This window comes from Thermobia domestica, chromosome 16 (assembly GCF_964235325.1).
Source record: "Thermobia domestica chromosome 16, izTheDome1.hap1.1, whole genome shotgun sequence".
Classification (NCBI taxonomy): domain Eukaryota; kingdom Metazoa; phylum Arthropoda; class Insecta; order Zygentoma; family Lepismatidae; genus Thermobia; species Thermobia domestica.
In genome coordinates, this window is record NC_137469.1 from 32,524,474 (window position 1) to 32,552,054 (window position 27,581).

Consider the following 27,581-nt stretch of genomic DNA (forward strand, 5'->3'; position numbering starts at 1 on the left):
AAGACCGTGGAGTATGGAAGCTTCTCAGTTGCAGCAAGTGACCTGCCAATAATGTCAAAATACCTATGATGGTGGTATTTCAAAAATATATTGATAACTAGCAGATAGTTATCTATTGTTTGTTTTACAAACTATGACACATAGTGGCGTATTTACCATTTTGTTTCGGGGGGCTTTGGTAACTTACGGGGGGGTTGCCTGAAAATATGAAAATTCTGCAAGATATTTCATATACTTCACTATAGTAAGTAAGATTTTTTGGGGGGGGGCTTAAGCCCGAAACCCCCTCCTCTAAATACGCCACTGATGACACACGTACTTTTAATGATGACACACATACTTCTAATAGTGTCACACACTCACCCCTAACAATGACCTACATACTATTTGTCCTATAATGAATGGAATGCTCTTCTATATTGTCGTTTATTGATTCCCTTTTTTATACTGAGTCGAACAAATGAATGAGATTTTTGAAAAATGAAATATTTCGTGAAGACATTTAAAAAATGAAGAAGAAGAAGAAACTCTTTATGAACAATAAAAGCTTTTAAAGGGAACAGAAGAACTGAAAATGGCGTGAAAACTTTCTTTTATGTTACCAGACACGTTCGGGAACAACAGGAAACTTGTTTTGGGGGGTAAATCCCATATATTTTCATTTGTGGTTGTACTTCTTTCTTTTTCCGTCATTTTTTTTAACTATTTCTCAACTCGCTCATATAAAGTTATTTCATAAAAAGGGATAGGTTAACCAGCGGGGGATAGGAAAAGTATAACTTCGACTTTATTGAATCAAGCAAAAGGTCGTTGCTGTGGCTGGATACAAGACGACGAAGCGAAGAATTTTAAGAAAGTAAAATAAAATGTAGGAGACGAAAAAAGTTTTCTGCGCATATAAACCTCCCTCTCTACACTTTGCTCAACACCTTTGGTGCTCTCTCAGGTTAAACTTTAAAACCAGTTTACCCTGCGCTTTCCAAGGTGTATATCCGCAGAAATATCTCCCAAAAGTATATTAGAGGTCCTTTACCGCCGTTTACTTTACGGACATCATTCTTCATTTTATACGACTAAACCATTTTCGGTATAACAGTTTCCCGTTGAGCGAAGCACAAGTTGTCAGTGGCGGTTCGTGAATGAAACTAAACTTACGGTCACCCCATTTAGTTCTCTTTTCTCTTCATAGGTTCCGCTTTAATCTGTCGTTCTAAACCCCCTTCAACTAGCTCCCTCTATAGAATATTCGCGCACGTCCACCATTACCAACGTACTTTATATATATGGGATTTGGACGATCTTTTCTTCCCCTCTGCCCTGTTCTTGGGACAAGGGTCCACACTTCTGAATGTCTATTGGCTTCTCACCTCATAAAAATCTTAAATTATTTTTCCAAAAGGAGGTAACTTAAGTACTTTTTCTCCATTTTTATAAAGGGAAAGGAAAGAAAAGTCCTATCAGATGTCGCAAATAAAATGAGCACAATGAATTATCTTCCCTCCCCAAATACACACACACACACATTTATCGCTACTTTATTTTGCCTTTCTGAACTCAATGGTTGGCACTCTTTCTCTCTGGAACTCTAACGGAATGTATATTACATTTGATTTATCCAGTTCATTTTTCCTGAGATATTTTGTTGAAAGGAAATCAGAACCCATTTTAATAAAAGCACATCGAAGTGTTTAAATCATATTGGATATTTTACGTGACAAAAGAATCCGTAGAAAGCGCACGTCTGTTCTCGTTAATCATACTTATCTTATATAATCAAAACTGATAGCCCGCATTCATCAGAGTGAAATATCGAGTCAAAGACTCAAACTCGGATAGGCGACTTATGTTCTTTGTTCTGGTTAACAGCACTGGGAAGGAGGTAATCCATAAAGAAAGTGGATGATAATACATTCCTTAGTTTCACCACTACATTTTAATTGAAAATATGATCTAATTATAAAGAAAAAGGTTCATTTTCACTGAGTAATATGATATTTTCTTTATAGAAATCATTAGACACAAATAATGAAGAGTTGCATACAATACTTGATGAGAAAATAAGACTTCTACGCAGTGTCGGATTTACGTATAAGCTAAACAAGCTATAGCTTAGGGTCCCACTCTTTTGGGGTCTCAAAAAATTTTTAAAGATAAAATACTGGCTGTAATATACAGTAATTTCCAAATAATAAGAGAAAGCAAATAAGATAAAACACACATACAACAACTGTATTTTGTATTGTTATGCGCTAGGCTCTTATGAAGCAAGTAATGAAGGCTTCGCTTGTAATGAGACCGTGTTTCCCAACCCTGCTTGTAATAGGGCTCCTTGTAATAGGGAAAATCCGGGACCGTCGCGGAATCGAGGATTTGCGTCCCGGCGTCCCGAAAATATTTCTCGAGGCGCATAAATGTCCCGAAGAAGAAAAGAAGGGAATATTATAGTTTGCCTTTTTCATATGATTAGGTATATAATTATTCTCTTAACAGAAATGAAGTAAAAATTCAACGAAAGAAGTTATTTGAAAATAGCAAACGCCGCCAGAACATATTGCCAATGAATTAACTGTTCTGAAAAAAGGATACAACGCAGACAAAACGTGTGAAAGGAAACATCATACCTTGAGTGAGCTAAAACAGACTCTGAAAGCAACGAAACATAACACATTCTGAAATTTAAAAAAAAAAAAAAAAAAAAAAAAGTTTTGCCAGTGGGGATGGGATAAATCATCTGCTTACCTTTCCTTAATTAGGGAGGAGAAAGTCTACTAAAATGACTGAAAATGTGATTACGTAATACTTGAATAACTCTATCTAATGGAAGAAAGTAAATTGGAATATAACACTTCTTTTCATTTCAGAGATTCTCGTAATTTAGTAGCGTCATGGATTTTCATTTTTGAAATGTAGCAACCCTACCCATAATGCTATGTACCTGTCACAAACTGAATGTAACAAATTTTCCCAAATGCATTGTAGTGTGTGAAGCATTTTGTTGAAATGTGTAGCAAGACAAGCATACATTTCGTCAAAAAAAAGAAAAAAAAAGTATCCGGAATTTATTGCTAAAATACAATCTATTTAAATAATCATAAATATTTATTTTATCGCCTTCAAAATCCGTCCCATTTGAATCATTACACGTATTAAACGATTAACCCAATCATCAAAACAACTTTTTATTGTCATTTTTCGGAATAGCCTTTGGCTCCTTCAGCGAATTTTGTTTGATAGATTGACCTAAAACGCCTTCCGCGAAATGCCAATTTGAGTTTTGGAAACAGAAAAAGTAAGTTAAAGTTATGTCAGGTGAATATGGAGCTCAATAAAGAGCATTTGTTGAATTTGAAGCCAAAATTTTGGTCAAAATAATCGCCTTTTTTGATACGTTATTGTGGTGCGCAATCTATGAATTTGTCGCATGAGAACCAGAGGGACGTAACTCCAAAAATGTGGTTTTCGTTTTCTTCATGTTTGGACATAATTTTGTAAGCTCCACTTGGTGGAAATGGAACGTAACGCCATCTGTTCTCCTTGTCGATCACCTGTTGTAATGTAGCTCAATTACCAGCTTATTAAAAGCACATCTTTCTAAGAAAATAATATCTTTGTCCTCTTGCCTGTAAATATACGAAAATGGAGTTACGTTCCTCTGGTTCCCATGCGACGAATAGTTCTTCTACAGATCTGGTGTTTTACAACGGATATTTTCACGTAAATGCTTCATGACGCTCATGTAGACATTTTGTTGACTGTTTGCCCCTTTAGTAGGAATTTTGAATGCACAAGACCATGGTAATCGACAAAACCAATCAGCATTATCTTGATTTAGGAGCGCCTATGATATTTTTTTCATTTTACTCTCTTCATTCACCAATCAGTTGACTTGTTTGCATACCAAACTTGTAAATCCATTTAGTATTAATGAGATTCATGAATGTAGGATTGTGGCTAATTTAATACTGCATTGTAGAATTGAATCAGTCATTGTTAAAAGGGATTATGTGTCATTTTGGGCCAAATTGAATTATGAATAGATTTGTAATGTACTGTATATTAGTAAACATGTATGTCAGTGGGAAAACTATGTTGTTATTTCACTCATAACCCCGTTTTTAAACACTGAAACAACTATGCTTAGTTTACCATATTTAAAAAAACACACACACATGCAATTTTATCTGACACTCTGCAACCCTGTCTATCAGAGACATTTCATAATAGCCTGCAGCGGAATATCTTCCTCTCCCTTTCTGGTATTTGCTAAGAATGCAGCAGGTATCCCTTCTGTTTCGGTTGATGATCATCAGATTAAGAAAAAAGATAACCACTGTAGGAAATGACTCTAGTTTAGAGACTTGAGGAAATAGACACTTGGGCAAATGACCCTATTTCATTGGATATGGACCGAATGAACGTGTTTGTTAGCAACTTGCTTCAGATACTCTTTTTGTAGAAAATTCAGCTCTTTTTGAAGAAATCGAGCGGCGACGACATTCCAAAACTGCCAAGCCCATAAAAATAGAACGAACAATTTCGTATGAAAAGTGCAGGTGCAAGGCGATATCTCTCAAGATTGTATGACGATTTTCCATCACAATTTCTTTCGGTTCGTTGATGTTTTCAGCGGTCAAATATTTTGAATGACGACTAGAACAAGGCAAATCTTCACACGCTTCTCGACCTCCTTTGAATGCTTTATACCACTTGTGTGCTTGAGTTTTGGATAAAGCTTGTTCGTCATAGTTCTTTTCCCAACATTTCCAATAATAATTACGCATGCAAAATGCCATTGACAAGACTAGATTTCAAGCAAACTATTTGTTCAGTATTTTTGTTCTTTGTCAAAATCGCACGACATACTTGAGATTGTCTAACAAAATGAGCATCATAACTAGGCATAGTACTGCTAACTTACAGTAGAAAAAAAGTTACAGAATATTTTACGCTGGTTTCTTTTTAAATGAAAAATTTCAGATACTTTTTGGCAGAATGTATTTCTGAAAAAGTACTATCTTGAAAATTGTGTAATCCATCTTGTACAGCATGTATGTAGATTGTGTGAAGCTTATCATCGTTGTTCCTAGATACATACTTGTGTGAATAGATAATTAATTTGTGAAAATATGGACATCGGTTTTCCATCTATAAATATTGCCATAGATTTGAAAAGACTTCATTTGTTTAAAAAGTATGCTCTTAGGAAAATCTGTTACAAGAAATGCAAAATAAATTGCATAAACAATATCCAAACACTTTGTCTACCATTGATGTATGCGGTTAACAGTGACAATGATCAACTGATGCTTATTTTCAAAAAAAAGAAAAAAAAGAAAAGAAAGAAAAAGAAAAGAAATAAGTGTAGCATTTTAATTATATTTGTGTTTTCATTTCATATGTTTAAACAACAGAACCCAAAGGTATCAAAATCAATTATAAAAATTACAAAACTTTATCATGTATACAGCAACAAGATGTAATTGTTTGTTTCCGTAAAAGTTTAAAGTGCTCCAGAGCAAGGGCGCCGATTTCTCTATAACTTGAAGGGGGAAGGGGGGCATTCAAATGTGTTTGGTTGCAGACAAGGGTCTAAGAAGACATACCGTATATGAGGATTTTAAGACAAATTGAATTCAAATTATGTCAAATATTGTATGTATATTCATTAAAAATGCATATAACAATATATATAACAATAAAAATGCATATATAGATACATATTCATAAAAATATATGGGGTCTACATGTGCATTGGCAGGGGTCTCCAGGATCGGCGCCCTTGCTCCAGAGATAACTTTTCATCAATGACCCGGACCAAGACTGTCCCTAAGATTTAAACGTGTGAAAATTATTGCTATTGTAAATCAATTAACTTTAACATTTACCTATCAGGTTTTAAATAAAGTATCTATCAAATTCATATCCAATTTTGATTCTTCAATTTTGGTAGGGGTTCTGGACTCAAACTATAACAAACATAATATATGATAAATATTTAGCAATAGTTTTCAAACAAAAATGTTATTCAAAAATTTTAAAAAAAAAACTTTTGAATCCGTTCAAAAATGTCCGAACTTGAAACAAAGATGTTAGGACAAAAAAAATTAAACAGTGATCAAAAAAGAAATTTACAAGATTAAATTAAAATTTGATAGTGATCATCTATCAAATTACATCAAGGATAGCTTTCCACTAATAGCTTTACGCTATAAATTATAACAGGTACAAAATATGAAATTATTGTTTTTGGAGTTGGTTTTAATAACTGACTATCTGGTATTTTGGGCCTAAGATTTGTTACATAAGTCATAAATACAATTCTAAGGTTAAAATAAGTTTAAAGCACAAGAAATTTAAAAAAAAAAATTCAAAAACTTTTTTTAATGTTAATAAAGATTTGAAAAGTGATCACCCAATTATATTGTACCAAAGTCAACTTTCCAATAGTAAACTTAGACTAAGACTTATGACTAAAGTTCAAAAGTATGTAATTATCGTTATGGCATATGAATTAGTTTTAATAATTAACTATCAGGTTTCAAGTTCTAATTTCTTCTTCAGTGAGCTTACACTCAGTCGTAACTATAGTCCTAAGGTTCGAAAAATTTTCAAACTACAATTTTAGCACAGTGGTTGAAAAACTTTTAAAACTAAAAAATGTAAGCAAAACTTTTGAAACCTTTCGAAAAATTTTAAACAAAGATTTTAAAGTGACCAACCAATCAGACTGCATCAATAATAACTTTCCACTAATCACAGTATTAGTCAAAACTACAATACTATAGTTCAAAGTTTTTCAAACTAAAGATTTTAAACAAAACTTTTCAATAACTTTTGAAAAATGTTAATCAGTGATTTGAAAGTTATCAACTAATCAGATTACAGCAAAAATAATTTTCTACCAATGAACTTAGACTATAAGTTGTAACTAAACTTCAAAATGTGAATTATTGTTGTTGTATATTAGATGTTGTGTACTTTAATAATTTCCTATCAGGTTTAAAGTTCTCATTTTTTCAACTAATGACCACCATGCACTATTTTAACTACAATCCTAAGGTTCAAAGTGTGAAATTGTGAATCAGAGGGAGAGATCAACCAATCAAACTGTCCCAACACCTTAGACTATGAATTGTCCCTAAATTTCAAAATGTTAAGATGATACATTAGGTCAAAAATCTTCTAATTTGAATTTTATATTTTTAACCCATCGAAGAACACAAGTTAAACCATCCAAATTTACAAAACCACATATCCGAGTCCTAAAAAAAATATTACGAACTTTTACTTTTTGACAATTCCAAAATTTAAGGGTCGGTCAAATGTATCTCTCCCGAAATTTAAGAAGAATGTCTCAAGTTACACATGTCCAATGAGAAACAATGGGTACCTACATTCATATGATCATAGGTTACAATAAAGTATGATCTTAGTAAACATTAAGCACAACACTTCATGGTAATTCAAATTTCCCACCAATTATGAAGTGTTACACTTGATTTTAGCAATTTTATACCTATCGAATGGGACAAGCAGAATCAACCAAATTTACAGAAGAATCAACCGAATTTACGGAAGTATATATATTCAAGTTCAACAGAACATTTATCAATCTTTTTTTTTTTTTTTGGCAATTTTTAAATATAAAAGGTTAGCCAATGTAGTCCTTCCAAATTCTGAAAGGAAAACATGAATGTACCCATGTCCTATGAAAGAAAATGAAATGAAATCTTTCAGTTTAACGTCCCACGATTATGCCCTTTTAGGCTAAAGGAGACGATTATTAAAGCATGTGAATGATGATGGAAGAAATGGTGGAATGAGAATGTGGGGGAGAAAACGGGAGTATCTCGTGAAAACCCACGGACATGTTGTTGTGCACCATAAACTTACTTGGCCGGAGATAGAACCAAGGTTTCCATGCACCAGAGGTAAGCGCTCTTCACTGAGACACCGTGTTCCCTGTCTTATGAAAGAAAATTGACCCTTGTACTCGTCCGTATAAGTAATCTAATAAAGTCTCATCAAAGACGAGATAGTAGGTTAAAAACCTCCAAATTTTGAATTTTTGAAAGGTAACAGGCTTGCCCAACAACATTTACAACTATATTGTAATATTCCGTACTGGATTCGTTAACAAACAATCTACACGTGCTTATGTTTGCAGGCATTAACCACGTGCGTCTTACTACGATTTACTACGGTGGCAGGCGAAAGAAATACCAGTGCCATTGTTAGTCACATAACGACGTAGGACCACCATCGTCGCCGTCACACTGAAGAGGATCACAACCACTATTATCAGTCTTCAGCTGGTCACCTCCACTCTCTCAATTTGCCTAGAGTTTTGAGAGGAACTTAACCCAAAGCCTTTAGTTTGCTCGGAACTCTAGGCCTCTTTTCCTTCCCACTTAGTTTCCTCAGAACTATGTGGGACTACTAACCACAGCCACCCAGCTTACGTGAATCTTTGTGGCCTTTAAGAGTCTTCATCCCGGCGAAATTAAAATACCGCTAATTTTACAGTAATTATGTGATACCTTCAAATAGATAAAAGATAATCGAAATGTGGAACAAGAGCGCCCTAGACAATATTATTTTACATAAGAAACCGTTATCACGACTCACTTATCTGCTTTCGATTTCGAGCCATTTTGAAAATCGGCATTTATTTTCGCGTTTCTAAACAACTGAAAACGGAAAGCCACTAGGTGACTTGTGATAACGGTACCTCACGCAAAATAATATTGTCTAGGGCGCTCTTGTTCCATATTTCAATTATCTTTTATGTATTTGAAGATATCACATAATTACTGTAAAATTAGCAGTATTTTAATTTCGTCAGGATGAAGGCTCTTAACCCTCCTCTCCTTGCGTGGAGCATTGGGGATCCTAAATACATTCTACCTAGCTTCCTCGGAGTTCTGTGGAGGTCCTTCCCTAAGCTGCTCGCGGCTTGGGATACCATATTTTATCCAAGTATTACATCATTGTGATTTTTGTGATATACGTGTACTGTTTATAGAAAAGAGGATTTAGTGATAAAACTTGGTAATGAAAGAAATCGATTCCAGATTACAATTTGCTTTACCCATACCTTCATAAGCAGAATTGTATAATATATTTGGATCCTAGAAACATTTTCCAAATTTTGTATTCAGATAATTTCGAAATTTAAGGGGTGGTGACCTTATAGATACCTCCCGAAATTTTAAATGGGTGTGTTAATGTGCATATGCCTTGTGAAAGAGAATGGAGTCCTGCACTCAACCACAGTATACTGGATGGTAAGAAACTATTTGAACAAAGTTCGGGAGCAGATTCCTGACACCGAACCAGCAAAAAAAAAAGTCCTTTGGAATTTTTGTCAGTAAGGGATAGTTTCGTCGATGTAAAGTGCTGAAAGCGTGGGAAAAATGAGCTTAAGAGGGGTGTAATTCAAAAACAAAGCAACGTAGAGAGTGCGGTTTAGAACACGATACTCGAAGTCATACCTGCTCTATTGAATAATGTATGCTTCAAACCTCCGCAAGATGTTTGCGAGGGATTCCCCAAAGGAACTTAGGGATTCCCTATAACCTAGCAACTAATCCCTACGTTGCTTTGAAGAATCCCTCGCACACATCTTGAGGAGGTTTGAAACATACATTTTTCAATCGAGCATTTATATCATGTTCTAAACCGCACTCTCTACGTTGCGTTGTTTTTGAATGACAACCCGCTGAAGTTCATTTTCCTACGCTTTCGGCACCTTATAACGCCGAAACTATCCCTCACTGATCTAAGTTCCAGAGAACTTTTGTGCTGGTTTGGGTGTCGGGAATCAGCTCCCGAAGTTTGTTCAAATATTTTCTAACAATCCCGTATAACCATCTAACTTGATCAAGCCTCATCTAAGACAACAAAATAGGTTAAAATCCTTCCAAATTTACATTTTTGGCATTTTTACCTAAAAAAGGAACAAGAGACTCACAGATGTACAGATATGAGCAAAATAATTAGATATGAGCAAAATAATTGACATGTCTCTTTAATCTGAAGTGTTTTGTTTTTAATTTCTCCGTTTTCTTTAGATATTAAATGCATTATAGAACTTCCCCTCTATCTACTTGTTTCATTACAGACTTTCCTGTTAAATATTTAATTTTCTCTGTAAACATTTATTAAGGCGAAAGTTCTAAAAATGCATTTAATTACGTAGTGATGCTACGTGACGAGACAATCATATAACTTTGGAGACGATAAGTAATGTGAAAATTAATTATAAAATTACATAAATTACTGCTTTTAAGAAATAGAATTTACTGGAAAGCATTCTTTATGTACCAATGAGCATACAGAAAATAATTACGAAACTTTTGGAAATAAAGATGAAAAATAGTAATACAGGTGAAAGAATGACATTTTTCTTCTTTGGTATCATGATGAGTTTTAAACATATGTATAATTTATTGTTTCTAACATACAAAAAAAATAAATAAACAAATATAATAGTAGAACATGTGCGTACGGGGCTTCAACTGCCTTCAACCACGTTTATTAATTGGTTTTACGCTCTCGTGCTAACCAACTGCGCTATCGATTTCTTACATGCTAAACATCTGCTCTAGTATGATTTTCATTACGTTTCCATATTCGTCTCTTTTGATAGATAATTTCTAGTGTTTGCTTTATTTATATGGAGTCTGCAGATATAAGAAAGGTTAAAAATATTTGATTAAATGTGATGTTTGTGTGATATGAATCCACATTGTACTAATTATCAGTGACGTAGAGGTCTCAGTTCTGCGTTGAACTACAGAATTTCGACCCGATCTAAAAAAAAAAAAAAATCAACAGAGTTGGTAATCGTAATTTTGCCTATATCAAGGTCTTTTGTTTCTAATTCCTTTATTTTAAAATAATATTGACAGTAAACATTAAAAACGTGTTTGTCATTAACCTTTTCTGCTGTGGAAACCTTCCAAAATTTCGAACATAAAGGAAACGGAAATTTTTCAAAAAACAAGTAAGATTAAAGAGATGCGTCAATTATTTTGCTGCTATCTGTACATATCATAATAGTCCTATTCTACCATACCAAAAGTTCAGTTTTGGCAGTTTCCAAAATTTAAGAAATAGTCCTATAAACCTCTCCCGAAATTTGAGAGATTGTTCAACGCATCAATTGTTAAAATTTAGAATATGGGCTTGTGTACTCCTGGACCATGAGCTAGAGGTCTGCACGGGCCTGAATTTTTAGCCCGAGCCCGGCACGGCCCGTGAATTTATAATATGAGGCCCGAGCCCGGCCCGAGCTCGCGTGATAATCAAATGAGCCCGAAAAGAGCCCGAATCACAGAAAATTTATAATTAACGCAAAATTGTATTTTTATTGACAGCATTGGAGTTGTATTTTGAAAGTTCTCCAGAAAGAACGGTGCAATTATATAACGTTGTATTGTATATTTACAAAGTGAGGCCAGAAAAGGCCCCAGAAATATGGTTGTATGTTGAAACATTTACGGCCCACACCCGGCCCGGGCCCGAAGTGATATATGCTTTGTAGACCCGAGCCCGACCGGAAAGCCGAGTCGGGCTTAGGCCCGCAGGCTCGACCCGAGCCCGTGCAGACCTCTACCATGACCTTTGAGCCAAGGACCACAATCCTTGCACCAGGAACCCTGGGACACAAAAATTAGCCCAAGTATCAATCTTACTATTGCATTCCAATACCAGTTATATTTTCAGTAAAATCATCATTAAGAAATACTGTGAACAGATATGGATCGAGTCACAGCCCTTGTGAAATACTTATTTTGATATACGTTTTATATTTCATACATGTGAGAATTCCGAAACGCACTTTATGAATTACTATACTTACTGGTATTTAAACCAGCAGTATCGTTTTAGATTTTCCCAGGAGGGGACAAGATGCTCACAGACATAAGAATTTTACTTTTTTTTTATTAATATATCAGTATAAGTACAATCTATTTTAAAAGCATGGACGAGGCCGCGGTGTCTCAGTGGTAGAGCATTTGCTTCTTAATGCATGGGGTCCTTGATTCGATCCCAACTCGCGCCAAGTGAGCTTTGTGGTGGACAAACGCCGTGTGTGGGGGAAGGTTCTCGGGGTTCTCCCGTTTCCTCTCACTTTCTTCATTCCACTATTTCATTCATTTCTCATCATCACCGCCTCCTTTAGCCTAGTGGGACGTAAAACTTAGGGATTTCATTTCATTTCATTTTTTTCAAAAGTATGGATTTGTTAAAAACTCAGGGGTCCCCTGCTCTTCTCAGATGATGTCTCTGATTTAAACCAATATTGTACTAGTTTTTTTTTTTTTTTATTTTATTCTGCAAATTTCAGAGCCCTGTTTTAATATCATAAATTTTATATCATCCTGGTATTTTTTTTTTTTATCTAACAACATTAGTTGCGCGAAAGCGCAAATTAAACTAGGGTCAGAAGTAAAAATGCGGGGTAACGCTGGGTGACATCGTCCTCCCACCTCCAAAAAATATGTACTGCATCCCCCCAGTTCCTAAAAAATTACAATGGCCAAAGATAGGCAGGGGGACAGCGTGACATGATGCCGCTACCTACCGTCCCCCTACCTCTTCAGATCCAGTTTTACCCCTGACTAGGGTGATTCAAGTTAAAAGATTTGAAAAGGGGTGATGATTATTATTCAATTCACAAGTGTAGTTTTTTTTTTTCGTTCTACACGAGATGGTGATCGTAATACAATTTTTGTTTCATGTTAAAGAAAAGTAAAAAAAGCATGATGAATATTAAAGGAGCATGACATGATAGGAGTAGTGGTGTATCAAAAAAAATTAAAATCTTATTGGTAGATGGCTCTGGTGATAAGGGTGGAAAAAACAGTTGTTCTGTGGAATATTATATTCGTCAGCACAAACCTTTCTTTCATACATATGGCGTGCTTTTACGCGTTACATGTACTTTACTAAGAGGAATAAAGTGCTTTTTTTTCTTTCTTAACGAGATGGGAAGAAAAGGGTTGTGGGAAATGAGACAGGTAACGAGCGCGCGTGCTGCCCACTTGTGCCATCTAGCGGAGGAGATTCAGAATTCACATCTATTGAAGCGTTCTTAACTAGGACGAAGAAGAGAGACTTGTTCAAACGCCTATATTATAGACCTTCCTTCCTACCTGCAAGTAATTTTCCATTTCTCTTTTCCTTCTTTCTTTCTTTCTTGCTTTCTCACGAACTCTCATGCATCGCTCTCCGTTTCCTCTTTTATTCTTATTTTTCTTGTTCATTGTCCCATCTGGATGCATAGAGTTCGTTATTTTCCCTCTCTTCCACGTATATTTCCGTTTTATTTTTTTCAGTTTTTTTTTCTTTTCTGTTCATTCTGTTCTGTACGTTTTCTTCTCTTTCTTGCATCCACTTTATTATTCGTACTTGGATGTATATACATATTTTTTTTTTATCCTCACGAGAATTATATGCAATCATAATAATAATAATAATATAGCTACAACATGATCCTTCACGTATTCATAAGAATCGCTCGTTCCTTTTCTTCTTTTTCGTACTTCTTAATACAGTAGATTGATGGTTGTTTCTAAATGTAATGCACTGCCATCTCTTGAGTAAAGAAAGAAACATTTGGTGCAATTATATGATAAAGTTAACAAAAGTATTAATTTTCAATACTATTTTTTCCTGGTAGCAAATTATTGCGTATTATTATTATTATTATTATTATTATTATTATTATTATTATTGGGGATTATTTTCTTTAAAGCTGTACAATGGGGCCGTGGTGACTCAGCAGTAGAACGTTCATTTCTAGTGAGTGGGTTCCCTGGTTCGATCCCAGCTCGCGCCAAATGGACTTTGTGGTTGACAAATACCGTGCCCATGGGTTTTCTCGGGGTTTTTCCATTTCCTCTCACTTTATTCATCCCATCATTATATTCATTTCTCATCATCACTGCCTCCTTTAGCCTAACCGGCATAAACGTGGGACATAAAACTTAGAGATTTCATTTCATTTTTTTTTCTAAAACTATACTTTTGCTTTCCTTATGTGAAAGATACGCTATCAATTGTGTATATAACTAGATTTTTGTGTTAATGTGAAGTAAAATTGTACTGCATATTAACTTGTTGATGTTTTCGGTTTGGTAATTGTATTTCAACCAGGGGCGTAATTTAGAGCTACTGGGGGGGGTCAGTTGTCCCCTTCCTGAGTTTAAATTAAAAATGAAATGAAATCTTTCAGTTGTACGTCCCACGGTTATGTCGGCTAGGCTAAAAGGAGACGGTGATGAGAAATGGATGCAATGGTGCAATGAAGAAAAGTGGAAGAAACGGGAGAACCAAGAGAAAACTCACGAACATGGTGTTTGTCCACCACAAAGCCCACTTCGCACGAGCTGGGATCGAACCATGGACTCCACGCACCAGAGGTGAACGCTGTATTACTGAGTCACCGTGCCCCCCACCCTGAGTTTGATATATCAATAGTTTGATAACATACTAATGAAAAACGTGGCACTTTCCTATATCGATGGAGTATCATAATTTCCTCCCTCTCCCTCCTCCTGAGCAAAACTTAAAATAATGCTACTGATTGAATTGATTAAAGATTTACTAATGTTGGGAATACTAAGCCGTATCTTCTATCTTAATATTCGGGAACCTGCAAGAAGAACTAGAAATAGTGAACTACTTCATTGCAACACGCCTCGATTATCAATTATTCAGCGTTCTTTATTCTATAGACTGGCTTTTGAATTTAACTCCATTGCTTCTGACGTAGGTATTTTTAAATCTGAGAATGTATTCTGACGGGAAATTATTGCTACACTTATAGAACCTTAGTTTTATTTCAAAATGCTATTGCTACACTTATGGACCTTTATATAGTTTTTTGTTTATACTTATTATTGTTAATTTTATATTCTATGTTATATAGTTTCAGTGTAAAATGGTTGCTTTGCTGTATCTGGAACTTTGGCAAATAAATAAATACGTAACTTTTTGTCTGTACAAATTAAAGATAAATATTACAAATTGAATCTGATGAAACTGAAGTTATGGCTTTACCCTGTTGACTAAATAAGGCAGATGATTAATGAGAGTGAGTGATTATTAAAATGAATTAACGGAATGAGAATATGGAAAAACTCATGGACATGATATTGTCTATCGCAAACTCACATGGTTTGGAATTGAACTAGTATCCTGTCTCATCAGTAGTGAGCGCTCTAGCCACTGAGCCAACACAAATTAAGTCTTTTGTTAAGAATAATAAGGCCAGAATAAAGTTGACTGATTAATTAGAAAAAAAAATAAATGAAATCTTTGAGTTTAATGTCCCACGATTATGCCTGTTAAGCTAAGGGTGAGAATGATTAAAGCAAGTGAATGATGATGGAAGAGTTGATGGAATGATACAGTGGGAGGAAACGGGAGTACCCCGATAAAATACACGGACACGATGTTATCCACCACAGACTCATGTTGCCGGGGATCGAACCAGGAACCCTATGTACCAGACAGAAGTACGCGCTCTACCATTGGCTATTAGTCACCGCGCCCACTGATTAATTAGAGTTTGTGACGTCCCAATGTTATATGAGTCGAGACCCATACTTTGAAGCGATATCCGAAGTAACATTTTGGCTTGTATAGCTACGAGGCGCGTGTCCAATAGAGGATCATATTCTCAGTATATAGTCACGTTAGCTACTTCTCTACAAACCATTCTTCCTAGTCTAGTGGCTAGCACATATGTATTTCATGCACAAGGTCCCAAGTTCGATTCCCTGTATGGAAAGCATCAAACACAATATAGGATTCGATTCCCACTTTAAAACTGTCTTCCTACATAAATTCAAAGGGTGTAACTGTAAACCAGTTAAGAAGGGTCCAAGAGAGAAACAGAACCGGAAAAAGGTTTGGTTAATTATCACGAACTTCAAAGACTCCCATATAACTCACAGTAACAGTCATCTCAAAGTCCTATACCGTGCCTTCTAGAATGCCGAAATACATGTTCCAAATTACCATTACGGTTCTGTAACCACACTTTCATTCTAACAAGGAATGTGCGTGACGTCAAATTCTCAGAACTGCGCAAAAATATGCTTAGGTTATAAATCACTCATCCCAAAATCAGTGGTATGAATAATTCCCGTAAAAAACGCACCTGTTGTGTGCTAGCGTCATTTGACGGTGCTTAGGTGATCATTCAAATGTCTCTCGTTGTAAGATGTGCAGTTTTGCATCCGACTAGCTTATACCAGTGTTTTGGGGACGAGTGCTTTGTATTCTAAGCACATTTTCGTGCGGTTCTGAGCGTTCGAAGTCACGCGCATCCCTTGTAAGTGCAATATTCCACACGGCACACAACTTCTCAGTGGCCTTTGAACCTATCCCTCTCTCTGGACTGGAGAGAACTAAAGGAGTGTTATTTTCCTCTGGATTGTTAAAAATTATGTTTTGTAACATTATAAGCTAAAGGAAGAAAAATTTATGTAATGTCCTAATTCTTGTTAGGTAAGTTGCCTTCCCTTAGCCTGTAGTGATGAAAATGTAATTTTTTTCTAATATGACTTCACACAATAGTCACCACCGCATTGGCGGATCCACGCAGTGGCGGCTGACCCGTTCGAAATGCATTTTGGACCATAGCTAGCACCTAGCTCAAGCCGGATTTCCATCATATCACTTTGATTAAAAGAAGTATCTTGAGTAGGTAAAGGAGGTTCAAAGAAGTTACACCAAGAATAAATTACTTTACTGGCTTTTATTGTTACGCTTTCTTTGAAATGCATATCCTAAGAAAGAAGGAACTCAAACAATTTTCATAAACCTATTCTTACAGTGCAAAGAACGAGCATTTCAGCTAGCATTGCGTACAAAGGAAAAGTTATATAACAATATCAAATTTCCATCTTCCATACACATATAAAAAGTGCTTTTTAGGAGTGGAGAACTTTATGTTGAAATAAAGCACAGAAAGATGTTTTTAATATCCATGAAATTGGCTTTATTTAACAATCAATTTTATGGCATTAATGTTTGAGAATATGATTTCGAGCATGTGGCCACCGCACTGGCGTGTCCATGGCGTAATCTGGAAGTCTAATTCTCACATTTACCCTACTCTTCAAAGTAAATCAGGCTGTATTTTGGCAATAACGCGTCGAATGTTGGCTTCCAAGTGCTCAATTGTTTTTGGTTTCTTGGTGTATACATGTGACTTTACACATCCCCAGATAAAATAAACGAATGGCGTCAAATTGCACGAATGAGGTGGGCAGTTAACAGATCGATTTCGTGAAATTAATTGTTCGTCAAATGTTTCTTTCAGTAAATTAATTGTGGCGCGCGTTGTGTGGCAAGTGGCGCCGTCCTGCTGAAACCACATGTCTGCAACATTAAGTCTTTCACTAGAGGCACGAAAAGTTAGTAATCATGTCTCTGTACCGCTCATTGTTGACTGTAACGTTCTGACTAGCATCATTTTCGAAGACATATAGACCAATGATTCCAACGGCATGGTGTTTCGACAATGGCTTATTGCTTATCATAGCTCCAAATGTGGCAATTTTGTTTATTGGCCTAGCCATTTAACCAAAAGTTTGCTTGATCACTGAACAAAATTTTCAAAAGAAATTCTGGATCAATAGCAATGTTTCCTTCAGTCCATTCACCAAATGTACGGTGCGAATGATCGTCTGGCTTCAATTACTGTACCAGTTGAATCTTGACGGACAATTTTTCCATAAAATGGCTGGACACAAGTTGAGCACGACGACGAATTGACTGACACATGTGGTTCGTCATTAACACTAAGCTGCACACTCATCAATCACTTCTGCCTGCACTGTACGACGTCTTACGGGATGCGTACGAGTATTATCGTTTCGAGTAAACGTATTGCGAAATGATTCATAGTTTCTCGAATTAATTGCTCTGATGGACAATTATGAGCACCATGAAATGTACGTAATGCCCGATGAGTTTGCTGAATAGAGCCATGGTGTTCAAAATAAATTTGCATAATTTGCAAACGTTGCTCGGCGTGAGTCTATTCATGATGAATTGCCAAACTAACCTCGAAACAACAGAGAATTGTAATATCAGCTGTCTCAGAAAATTGTGTTGTTAGTTTAAAGTTTTCCGCCCTATAATTTTTCCTCATTTTTTAGTCCTGCGTTTTTCTTTCCATTCAACATAGAAACAAGTAGAAATTACCCATCCATCTTATTATTCATATTTGAGCTTTTTGTTTATCCCCCACGAGAAATACAAGGGTAGCAACAAGTAATACTAAATGTAATATGGATATATAAGAAAAACATATGTATCAAAGGTGAAATATTAGAAATATGCCTTACATTCTGTTTTTTTTTTTTTTTTTTTTTTTTTTTTCATATTCTTTAAAACAAATACATACATACATATTCCCCCAACTTGCGTTCAAGGATCAAATTTTTCGTAATCGAACCTTTGCACAAATGGAAACAAGAACTTTCCTAGAAAGCGAATAAAGAAACTTGGTTGTTTTTTGCTATATTCCCTAAACGACTGTTATCGCAAAACTTTATTAAATTTACGACCACATAAGGTTGAGTTTAAAGTAATATATCATCAGATCGTAGTGTTTTCTCTTTTATTTTTAGTAGATATTGATTTTTTTTATTTCTTTTACTTACGAATTGAAGTAGGTCTCAATGGATTAGGAAGTTTTAGCATATGCAATGTTGCTCCATAAGGTATTGGGTACAAACTTCAGTTTGCGGATTCGTTTACTTAACAGAATTCTTTTCTGGGCTCATACCTAGCTATAGCTACGCCAATTCCAAGCTCCTGTCAGTTTAGTGCATTATATATATATATATATATATATATATATATATATATATATATATATATATATATATATATATATATATATATATATATATATATATAGGCTATATATATCAGGTAGTAAAAGTAAAGTAGGCATACGAAATACATAAATAAATCTTTCAACATGCAATTTCCAGATGAAGACTAACCGAATCGTTACAGTATACTTTTAACAATTTTACTGTAGCCACAGATTACTTTACAGTGCATATACTTCTTAATATATAAAAAAGGCTGTTATAAAATAGAGGATCTGCCTACACAACAAAAGTGTGAAGCCACACGTTATAGTTTCGCCACCCTCACTCTGCCCGCTCCGCCCAATAAGATTGCAATGTTTTGAGCCAACACTCATAGCGAAAACGAGAATAGCCAATTAGACTCGGTTGTTGTGCCGATGCTCGTTTTTTTTTTTTTTTTTTTTCTCCATTGAGGTAATAGGATGAAGATACATATGGCCAAATCCTTAGATTTATAACATCGTTGTACACAAAGGTATCATTGCGGTGAATAGTTAAGTAGATGAGGTTATGCAGCGCTTTGTAACCAGTGTTGAGTGCGAACTATAAAGTCGGTTTGACATAAAATAGAGGAAAGTCAGGTATTGTGGAATACTGTTTTTATTTTCAACGATATAAGTGACGTGAATGAACTTACAATAGTGAGTTTGATGCTAAAATATGCTGTGATGTATGCTCTTTAAGAAAACAATACTGCAGAAGCTATACACGTTACATTCTGTGAGTTTGACAAGCATTTTCAAAAAATGACAGAATTTGAGATCATGCAAAAGTGAAGGGTAATGTGGATTTGTATTCCACATTATCCTCTACCTGTTCCAAATAACATATTGATATTACAATTTATATTTTCATGACTACTGGAATAGAAAATCGACAGTATGGGACGTCAACTGGTACGTTTGTTCAACTTCAGGAGTACATATGAATATACCACGTAAAAACCGAGCTTAAAAGAAGAAGCAAACAATATCCAAAACAATAAACAAATTGTGATGAAGAACACTATAATACTGCACGGTGTGTGAAATTTGCAAGCAGTCATCATAAATGAAGTCAACTCCGTATCCTTCAGTGCATTCAGTATGACTCCATTGATAACACGAGAGACACCAAATCCATTGTTCACCTGAATTGTCTTTGGAAATTTTCCCATTGCAGTAGGTGCACTGAACATTTGCCCTTTAGGTAGCATCACTGTCATGACTGACATCGAGTTGTTCATTCTGAGTTGCAAATGAGACTTCTTGCTGTTCGGATGTAGATAACAGACGTTTTTCCTCAACGGACGTTTCTAGGCTTAAGACTCGTGTATCTTCCTGAAAGGTGATTATGTTATCACTGCTGCTGCTGACTTGGTTCTCCCTTGAGTTGAGCTGCGTCTCCTTAATGAGGGTACAGTGAAACAACTTGTGGCGAAACTGAGAGAACTCGCTTGGATGTATCTCTGTGTGTGTTGACGCAGAGGAACTTATGAAATGGCAGGATGATTTGTTCGTGATGTAGATGGAATGGCAGAAGAAGCTGCTCATGAGGTAGATGGAATGGCCCCAGAAACTATTGTCGGAAGCTGGCGTGAATCTTCGACGGCTGATTTGCCACACTTTCAAGAATCATCTGAGTTATTTGTGAAGGTGCCGCCATTAATAAACTATTACCAGACAAATCACAAATTCATGCATTTTACTTTATTTACTTAAAGAACAATAAAATAATTGAAAACGCCAAAACATTCGCTCCCGGTACCGAAAGGAATAATTAACGGGTAATGTGGAATAGTATTCCACATTATCCTCCGTACAGGTATTCCACTATACCCGCCCGTCGCTATTTTGATATTTTAACTCCTCACTTTCAATTGATTGGCAGAATCCGCATCAAACATAATTCATTTCTTACGTCATACTTTCCTTACTAAGCACCATAATTATGACGTGCACTCACGCACAAGAAATTACATTACATAAGTAAAATGTACATACCTTCAAAAGTTTAGTATTTCTGACAAATTAGATTTTCTTCTCGTACTGTGACGCTTGCAACAACAGTAAGCTCATATTTTCATGGCAGCCTACATTGCCCTTGGCAGGGTAGTAGAGGACATTTCCGCTAAACGTCACCCACTACCACCGCTGCAACAGTGGTATTCCACATTACCCGACTCCCCTTTATATGTTAGTTATTTCATATTGATAATGAAATGTATCAAACCAAACAAAACGTAACAATAATAATTTAGAAAGAATTAATTGTTCCAAATTTTGATTTTTTAAAAAATATATTCTTTTGTGGCCCCTTGACTTCTGAGGTCCTAGTCAGCTTGCTTTGCTTGCCTAGTCCGAAAACCGAACTTATTAGAGCAGTGGTTTCCAATTTTGTTTACTTGCCGTTTCTCTTCGTGGAGCCTCCATACTTCACACCCAATTCTCTTCTTGCCAGTACCCTTTGTAAGACTTCAGAAGCAATATTGAATTCTCAAATCTTCAATAATAATAATAATAATAATAATAATAATAATAATAATAATAATAATAATAATAATAATAATAATAATAATAATAATAATAATAATAATAATAATAATAATCACCAATTTATATTTATTTCCAGCAAAACTTCTGTCACCATTGTAGTGCTGTATTATTTATTTATTTATTTATTATTAGCTTTCTTATTAATGGAACAACAGTCAATTTATTTTGTGTTTGTGTGATATTTTATTTAACGTCTCATTGTTACAATATCCGTAATATTTGTAATTACGAATGTAGTATAGGGCTACTTCTGTCAGTAATTTGTCTTCCCTTGTTCGCTCTTCACGCAACCCCGGCCTAAACAGGTCGCGCCCCCAGGTTGAGAACCACTGTGTTAGAGGGTTTGTGTCACCGCTCCGAATTATGGATGATCTGTATCTTCGCTATTTTTTCAACTGATTTATAGGAGGAATTTTTAAAAAATATTTTCTCCGAAAAACTTAAAATTTAATTAATTTAACTCATTTTTTTCCTTCGAATTTATTTGATCGTCCTTTACGTCATGGAAAATATATTTAGTGATACATGCTTTTATAATGTTTATAAATCAAATTTATTTCAGGTCATATAAACTTTATGTATAATGCAAATGTATTTGGAGAAAGGAAAGCACTTTTAAACCAGATCTGAAGAATAAATTTGCTGGTACCAGAATCCAATCATTAAAATTTGAATTGATTTCAAAGAGAAAATGATAATAATTTCAAATGAAAATCAACGGGCAGTAAACAAAGATGGCGCAGATAGTCTGCAGCATTAAACTCTGAAACTACGTGTATAGAGAAAGCACACACCTTAGCAACTTGTTCGATTTTAGAATTTATGATTTAGATGCTTCTAAGGCCATGTTAGCCTATCAAGTATGAGGGATGACGTCCCTCAACGATTACACTATCCGAGGAAAGGGAGGGAGGAAATGATTTGGAAAGGAAGGAAGTGCCTGGGACCTATATGTTAGGTACCATCCCGGCAAATGCCGGGTACTGGTGTGAATGAGAAAAACTCAGGAAAACCTCCCTCAGGATGGCTGGCCTAGAAAAGCTGTTAACACTTTTCCAATCGAGTTTCCCCACCGACCAACTTGTTCGAAAAGGACTTCTTACTGGAAACTTTATTTTCAATTAATTTTGTGTAAAATAGGTATATTTTATCAGTGGCGTACGCAAGAGGTGTATCGAGATTTAAATTACCCCTACTTGAGCAAGATATGAAAAAATAAACATTTAATAATGTTAAAAATCACGCTTGACCTACATCTGCAAAAATAAAACACCATTGAAACACTTTTAGCAGAGATATTGAAGAAAAATTGATGAAATAGTGTTTATAAAGTGTGCTTTGCGTGTGCAAAAACGTTACTTCTCTAAAAAAAAACAGTATCTAGTGTAGCATATGAAAAGCACTTATTTTCTACACAGTTCGAAAAAATTATATATTTTGCACATTTTGTGCATACATCTCGGACATACTTGGACAATACAGTATCTACAAGGGATGAATATGTATCATCTGAAGGTGTTCAAAGAGTGTCGGTAATGTGTACAGTGTCCTACTACTATCTAAAAGTAGTTTCTGTATTTTTTGAAGCGTATGATGGTATAGCATGAGTTTACTATAAATTTTCAAAAATATATTAATAATATCGCACCATAAGTTATTTTTGCCACTCAAAAAACTGGGGGGGGGGGCGTAAGACCCCAGCCTCGGACTAGATCTACCACTGCGCTTGACATAAAAGAATATGAGATTGAGTATTTGAACCCTCCCTTGATGAAGTTCTGCGTACGCCACTGTATTTTATTTAGCTTCTTTGTATCTTTCCCAAGAAAATGATATTATCATACTCCTACATTTAAAAAAGTATATAGCTCTGCAGGAACAGGATCGATTTCCTCACATTTTGGCTCTGTAAAATATTCTAAATAATTATTATGACCCACATTAGGTTCATATTGCCCTGTCTAGTCTAGTCTGAGTGTCCAAAAGTCTATACACTATAAAAATAAATAAATCAAGGTTCGGGCATTTTTTTAAAAACACTCTTGTCATTGTTTAACATATTCAGAAAGTCCTAAAGTGTTCTCTCACTGAACGAATAGTGGATAGGAACTGTTTTAAGACTGTTCAAAACGTGCTTCAACTGTTCAAAATGTGCTTGAACTTCAGATATGTCCAGTGCATAGTTACATAGGTCGAAACGAATTTTAAAAATTGTTTCTCCCCGTATTTTCATTAGAGACTTCGGAAGGCTTAGATACCTTATAAACATTCTTAGGACAGTTCCTATTAAGTAATGTTCAGGATGCATTATAGACATTTTTGTGGACATTTTTGGACATATTAGTATTAAATGCCCAAATCATATCTAAACAATGATTCATATTTTGCAGTGTAAGCATTGAAACAACATTGGAATGGTATAGAAAATATAAACACCTTGTGAATGATATGGGTGAGAAGAGAAGAAAAACGTAAGACGGGAGAGAGGTTCTTGAAATCCACCATATTGCATTTTGTTCAAAATTCTTAAATGGGAATCATAAGATGTTATACAATCCAGACCCAAGTAGCAAGAAGGCTTTCGTCCAGTTGGCGCGTGCTTGGCCTTTGGCTTTCTACGCTTGACCTTTCAATGCGTGCTTTCATACAATCTGCTTTTTGTTGTACTTGCAACCAATCTAAACGATCGTTCGCAGAGCGTCATAGCATCACTGGCCGTTCGTTGTTTATTGACTTGCGGCAAGCGTAAAACCGCTTGCGCCAAGCTTGAATGGAACACTGAATGCAAGGTTGCCCCCATGTAACCTCGATACTGGGCTTGTGAACTTCGTTCCAGCTTGCGACACGTTTGCACGCTTTCCAATAAAGCAGACTTCCAATGCAAACTTACAGCAAGCGGTTTGCAAGTTATTTCTGCTACTAGGGGAACTATCCCAGAAATGGATTGTTCACGCTGGATTGGGGATATATCGTGGGGTTTAGTAACTTGTAGTACTTTTAGGTGCCAAAAGGAGTTAATGCTCCGGTATCGCGATCTATTGCGAAATAGGATCATCCACTTAACCTACTAATGATATGGGCGTCAAGTGACCGCCCTAGGTGGGAGATCTTCAGATGAGCTTGAGTAGGAGTTCATTGCAAATCATTGTAACCAGTGATTAAGTAGAAGATGGATTTTTGGGGTATTTCGTGAATTAGTCGTATCCTAATCATCTAATCTCACTGCTCAGTGCTCGAATTTTAATAGTAAAGAATATCATGTAGTCTATCAATTTCAAGTTTATTTTGGTTTTTACACACTTTCGAACCCACCCTGTATACTAGTCCTTATCCTCTCTGCCACACACTCGACTTATACTAAAACTATTAACGAAAGTTTGTATGATTCAATCTTATATTTTATTCTTTCTTTTATTTTAGGTTTGTGATTGGCCAGTATGTAACTGTACACGGTGACGTCATCAGTCACGTAAACATAAGCAGAGTCAAAGTTGAAGATGGAGGAGAGTTTACGTGCCTTGCTGAGAACAGAGCAGGAAAAGTGTCCCATTCAGCCAGGCTCAATATTTATGGTAAGCAAAGAATTGATTTTTTAAAAACTAATATTTCATCCTTAAAATAAATTTCTAGGTTACCTAGTCATGTACTTACATCAATCAGTTCCAAGTAAATGCTCTGTGACGTTATAGCTTGCTGATCCACTTCTCGGTAAATCACAAGAAGAAGGGAAAGAGCTGAGAGGAAATCTTGCTGATCCACTTCTCGGTAAGTCACAAGAAGAAGGAAAAGAGCTGAGAGGAAATCTTGCTGATCCACTTCTCGGTTAATCACAAGAAGAATGGAAAGAGCTGAAAGGAAATCTTGCTGATCCACTTCTCGGTAAATCACAAGAAGAAAGGAAGGAGCTGAGAGGAAATCTTGCTGATCCACTTCTCGGTAAATCACAAGAAGAAAGGAAAGAGCTGAGAGGAAATCTTGCTGATCCACTTCTCGGTAAATCACAAAAAGAAGGGAAAGAGCCGAGAGGAAATCTTGCTGATCCATTTCTCGGTAAATCACAAGAAAAAAGAAAAGAGCTGAGAGGAAATCTTGCTGATCCATTTCTCGGTAAATCACAAGAAGGGAAAGAACTGAGAGGAAATCTGACGTTAATAAAAAGAAACATAGTGGCAACAGGCAAACTAGAATACTAAAAGCGGTGCCTATACAGGGTGTTACAAAAGAATACTAAAAGCGGTGCCTATACAGGGTGTTACAAAAGAATACTAAAAGCGGTGCCTATACAGGGTGTTACAAAAGAATACTAAAAGCGGTTCCTATACAGGGTGTTACAAAAGAATACTAAAAGCGGTGCCTATACAGGGTGTTACAAAAGAATACTAAAAGCGGTGCCTATAGAGGGTGTTACAAAAGAATACTAAAAGCAGTGCCTATACAGGGTGTTACAAAAGAATACTAAAAGCGGTGCCTATACAGGGTGTTACAAAAGAATACTAAAAGCGGTTCCTATACAGGGTGTTACAAAAGAATACTAAAAGCGGTGCCTATACAGGGTGTTACAAAAGAATACTAAAAGCGGTGCCTATACAGGGTGTTACAAAAGAATACTAAAAGCGGTGCCTATACAGGGTGTTACAAAAGAATACTAAAGCGGTGCCTATACAGGGTGTTACAAAAGAATACTAAAAGCAGTGCCTATACAGGGTGTTACAAAAGAATACTAAAAGCGGTGCCTATACAGGGTGTTACAAAAGAATACTAAAAGCGGTGCCTATACAGGGTGTTACAAAAGAATACTAAAAGCGGTGCCTATACAGGGTGTTACAAAAATTGTTACAATATTTTGGGAACAGATTCATTAGATCAAAATACGAAAAAGAAATGTCCATATTGACCTGTGCTCAAAAGTAGATAGTTTCGGAGTTATGGGGTGCCGTAAACTTAAAACAAGTGACCTTTATAAGTTGATAGCTTCACAACTATGGTACCTATCGCAGTTGAGTCAGGATATCACTGATGAATTGCTATATGAGCTATACAAATATCCATGTTTAAGAATGCTCCAGTACTTGCACTCCAATTTTTAAAGAGGTACTCCCAGACAGCCTCTCTAAAAATGATTGTGCAAATACCGGAGGTTCTGAATACATTCTAGTTTACATACTAGTTCCTCCGTGATGTCTTGATCCGACTACTATCGGTCCTATAATAGTGAAACTATGGATCTTCAAGGTTCATTTTTTTTTTCACGTTTTCGGCACCCTATAACTCCGAAACTATCCACTTTTAGGTACAGGTCCATATGAACTTTTTCTCTTATTTTGATGTGAGGAATCTATTTCCAAAATATTGTGACAAATTTTTTGTAACACCCTATATAATGAACTAAAAGTTGCGGTAGAAAGTTCTCCGCTATTTAGGAAGCTTATAAATTCAAAACCAAAGCAGTAGAAATAACGCCACTTTATATCAATGTACTATTTTGGACAAAACATCACTCAAACAGTGGCTTCTATTATTAATACGAAAGTGCGAAGCAGATACGAGATGCGCACTGTTTTGATACATCCCATCCGCCACTTCTTTACCCCTTTCCGGTACTCGGTTTTTTGGGCTATTTTTTAGACTTTCAGTCAAGCAGCTACTGCATCGTCACTATTTATCCTAGGATCATGGTTCATACCTCATTCTCTTCAGAATGGAGCTGGCTTTCAAATGGTACCACTTGTATGCTCATACCATATACCAGGAGCGGGAAAAATGATATCAAAGAAAAAATTTCGGTGGGGATTTTTTTCTCGCACTTTGCCCCCCCTGGAGCTGTCCTGTGTAAACGTAGCCATCTGAAAAAATCGGAGAAATAGTACTTGGTATACTGAATGTGTGTGCCAAATTTCAAGTTTCTATCTTGAATACCAAAAGCGGGAAAAATTTTATCAAGAATTCCCACCATGCCCCAAATTACCCTAAAACACCATGATCTCAGGTAAAAATTTCCTGAGATATCCCTAATTACCTTAGGGTCATGTTTCGCCCATCATTCTCTTCAGAATAGAACTGCCTTTCAGGTGGTATGACTCACGTGTATCCATCATGTATCTAAGGCGGGAAAATCCCGAAAAAAGGGATTTTTTGG

The 27,581-nt window shown here is 35.8% G+C and overlaps 1 protein-coding gene across 2 annotated transcripts in view; it reads left to right on the top strand.

Annotated features, from left to right (window-relative positions):
- Positions 1-27,581, top strand: part of Dscam2 (Down syndrome cell adhesion molecule 2) — a 558,607-nt gene that overhangs the window by 302,314 nt on the left and 228,712 nt on the right. For both annotated transcript variants that reach the window (XM_081742257.1, XM_081742256.1), the window contains exon 7: positions 24,866-25,017. In XM_081742257.1, coding sequence (XP_081598383.1) covers positions 24,866-25,017 — 152 coding nt within the window. The remainder of the gene's footprint in view (positions 1-24,865; positions 25,018-27,581) is intronic.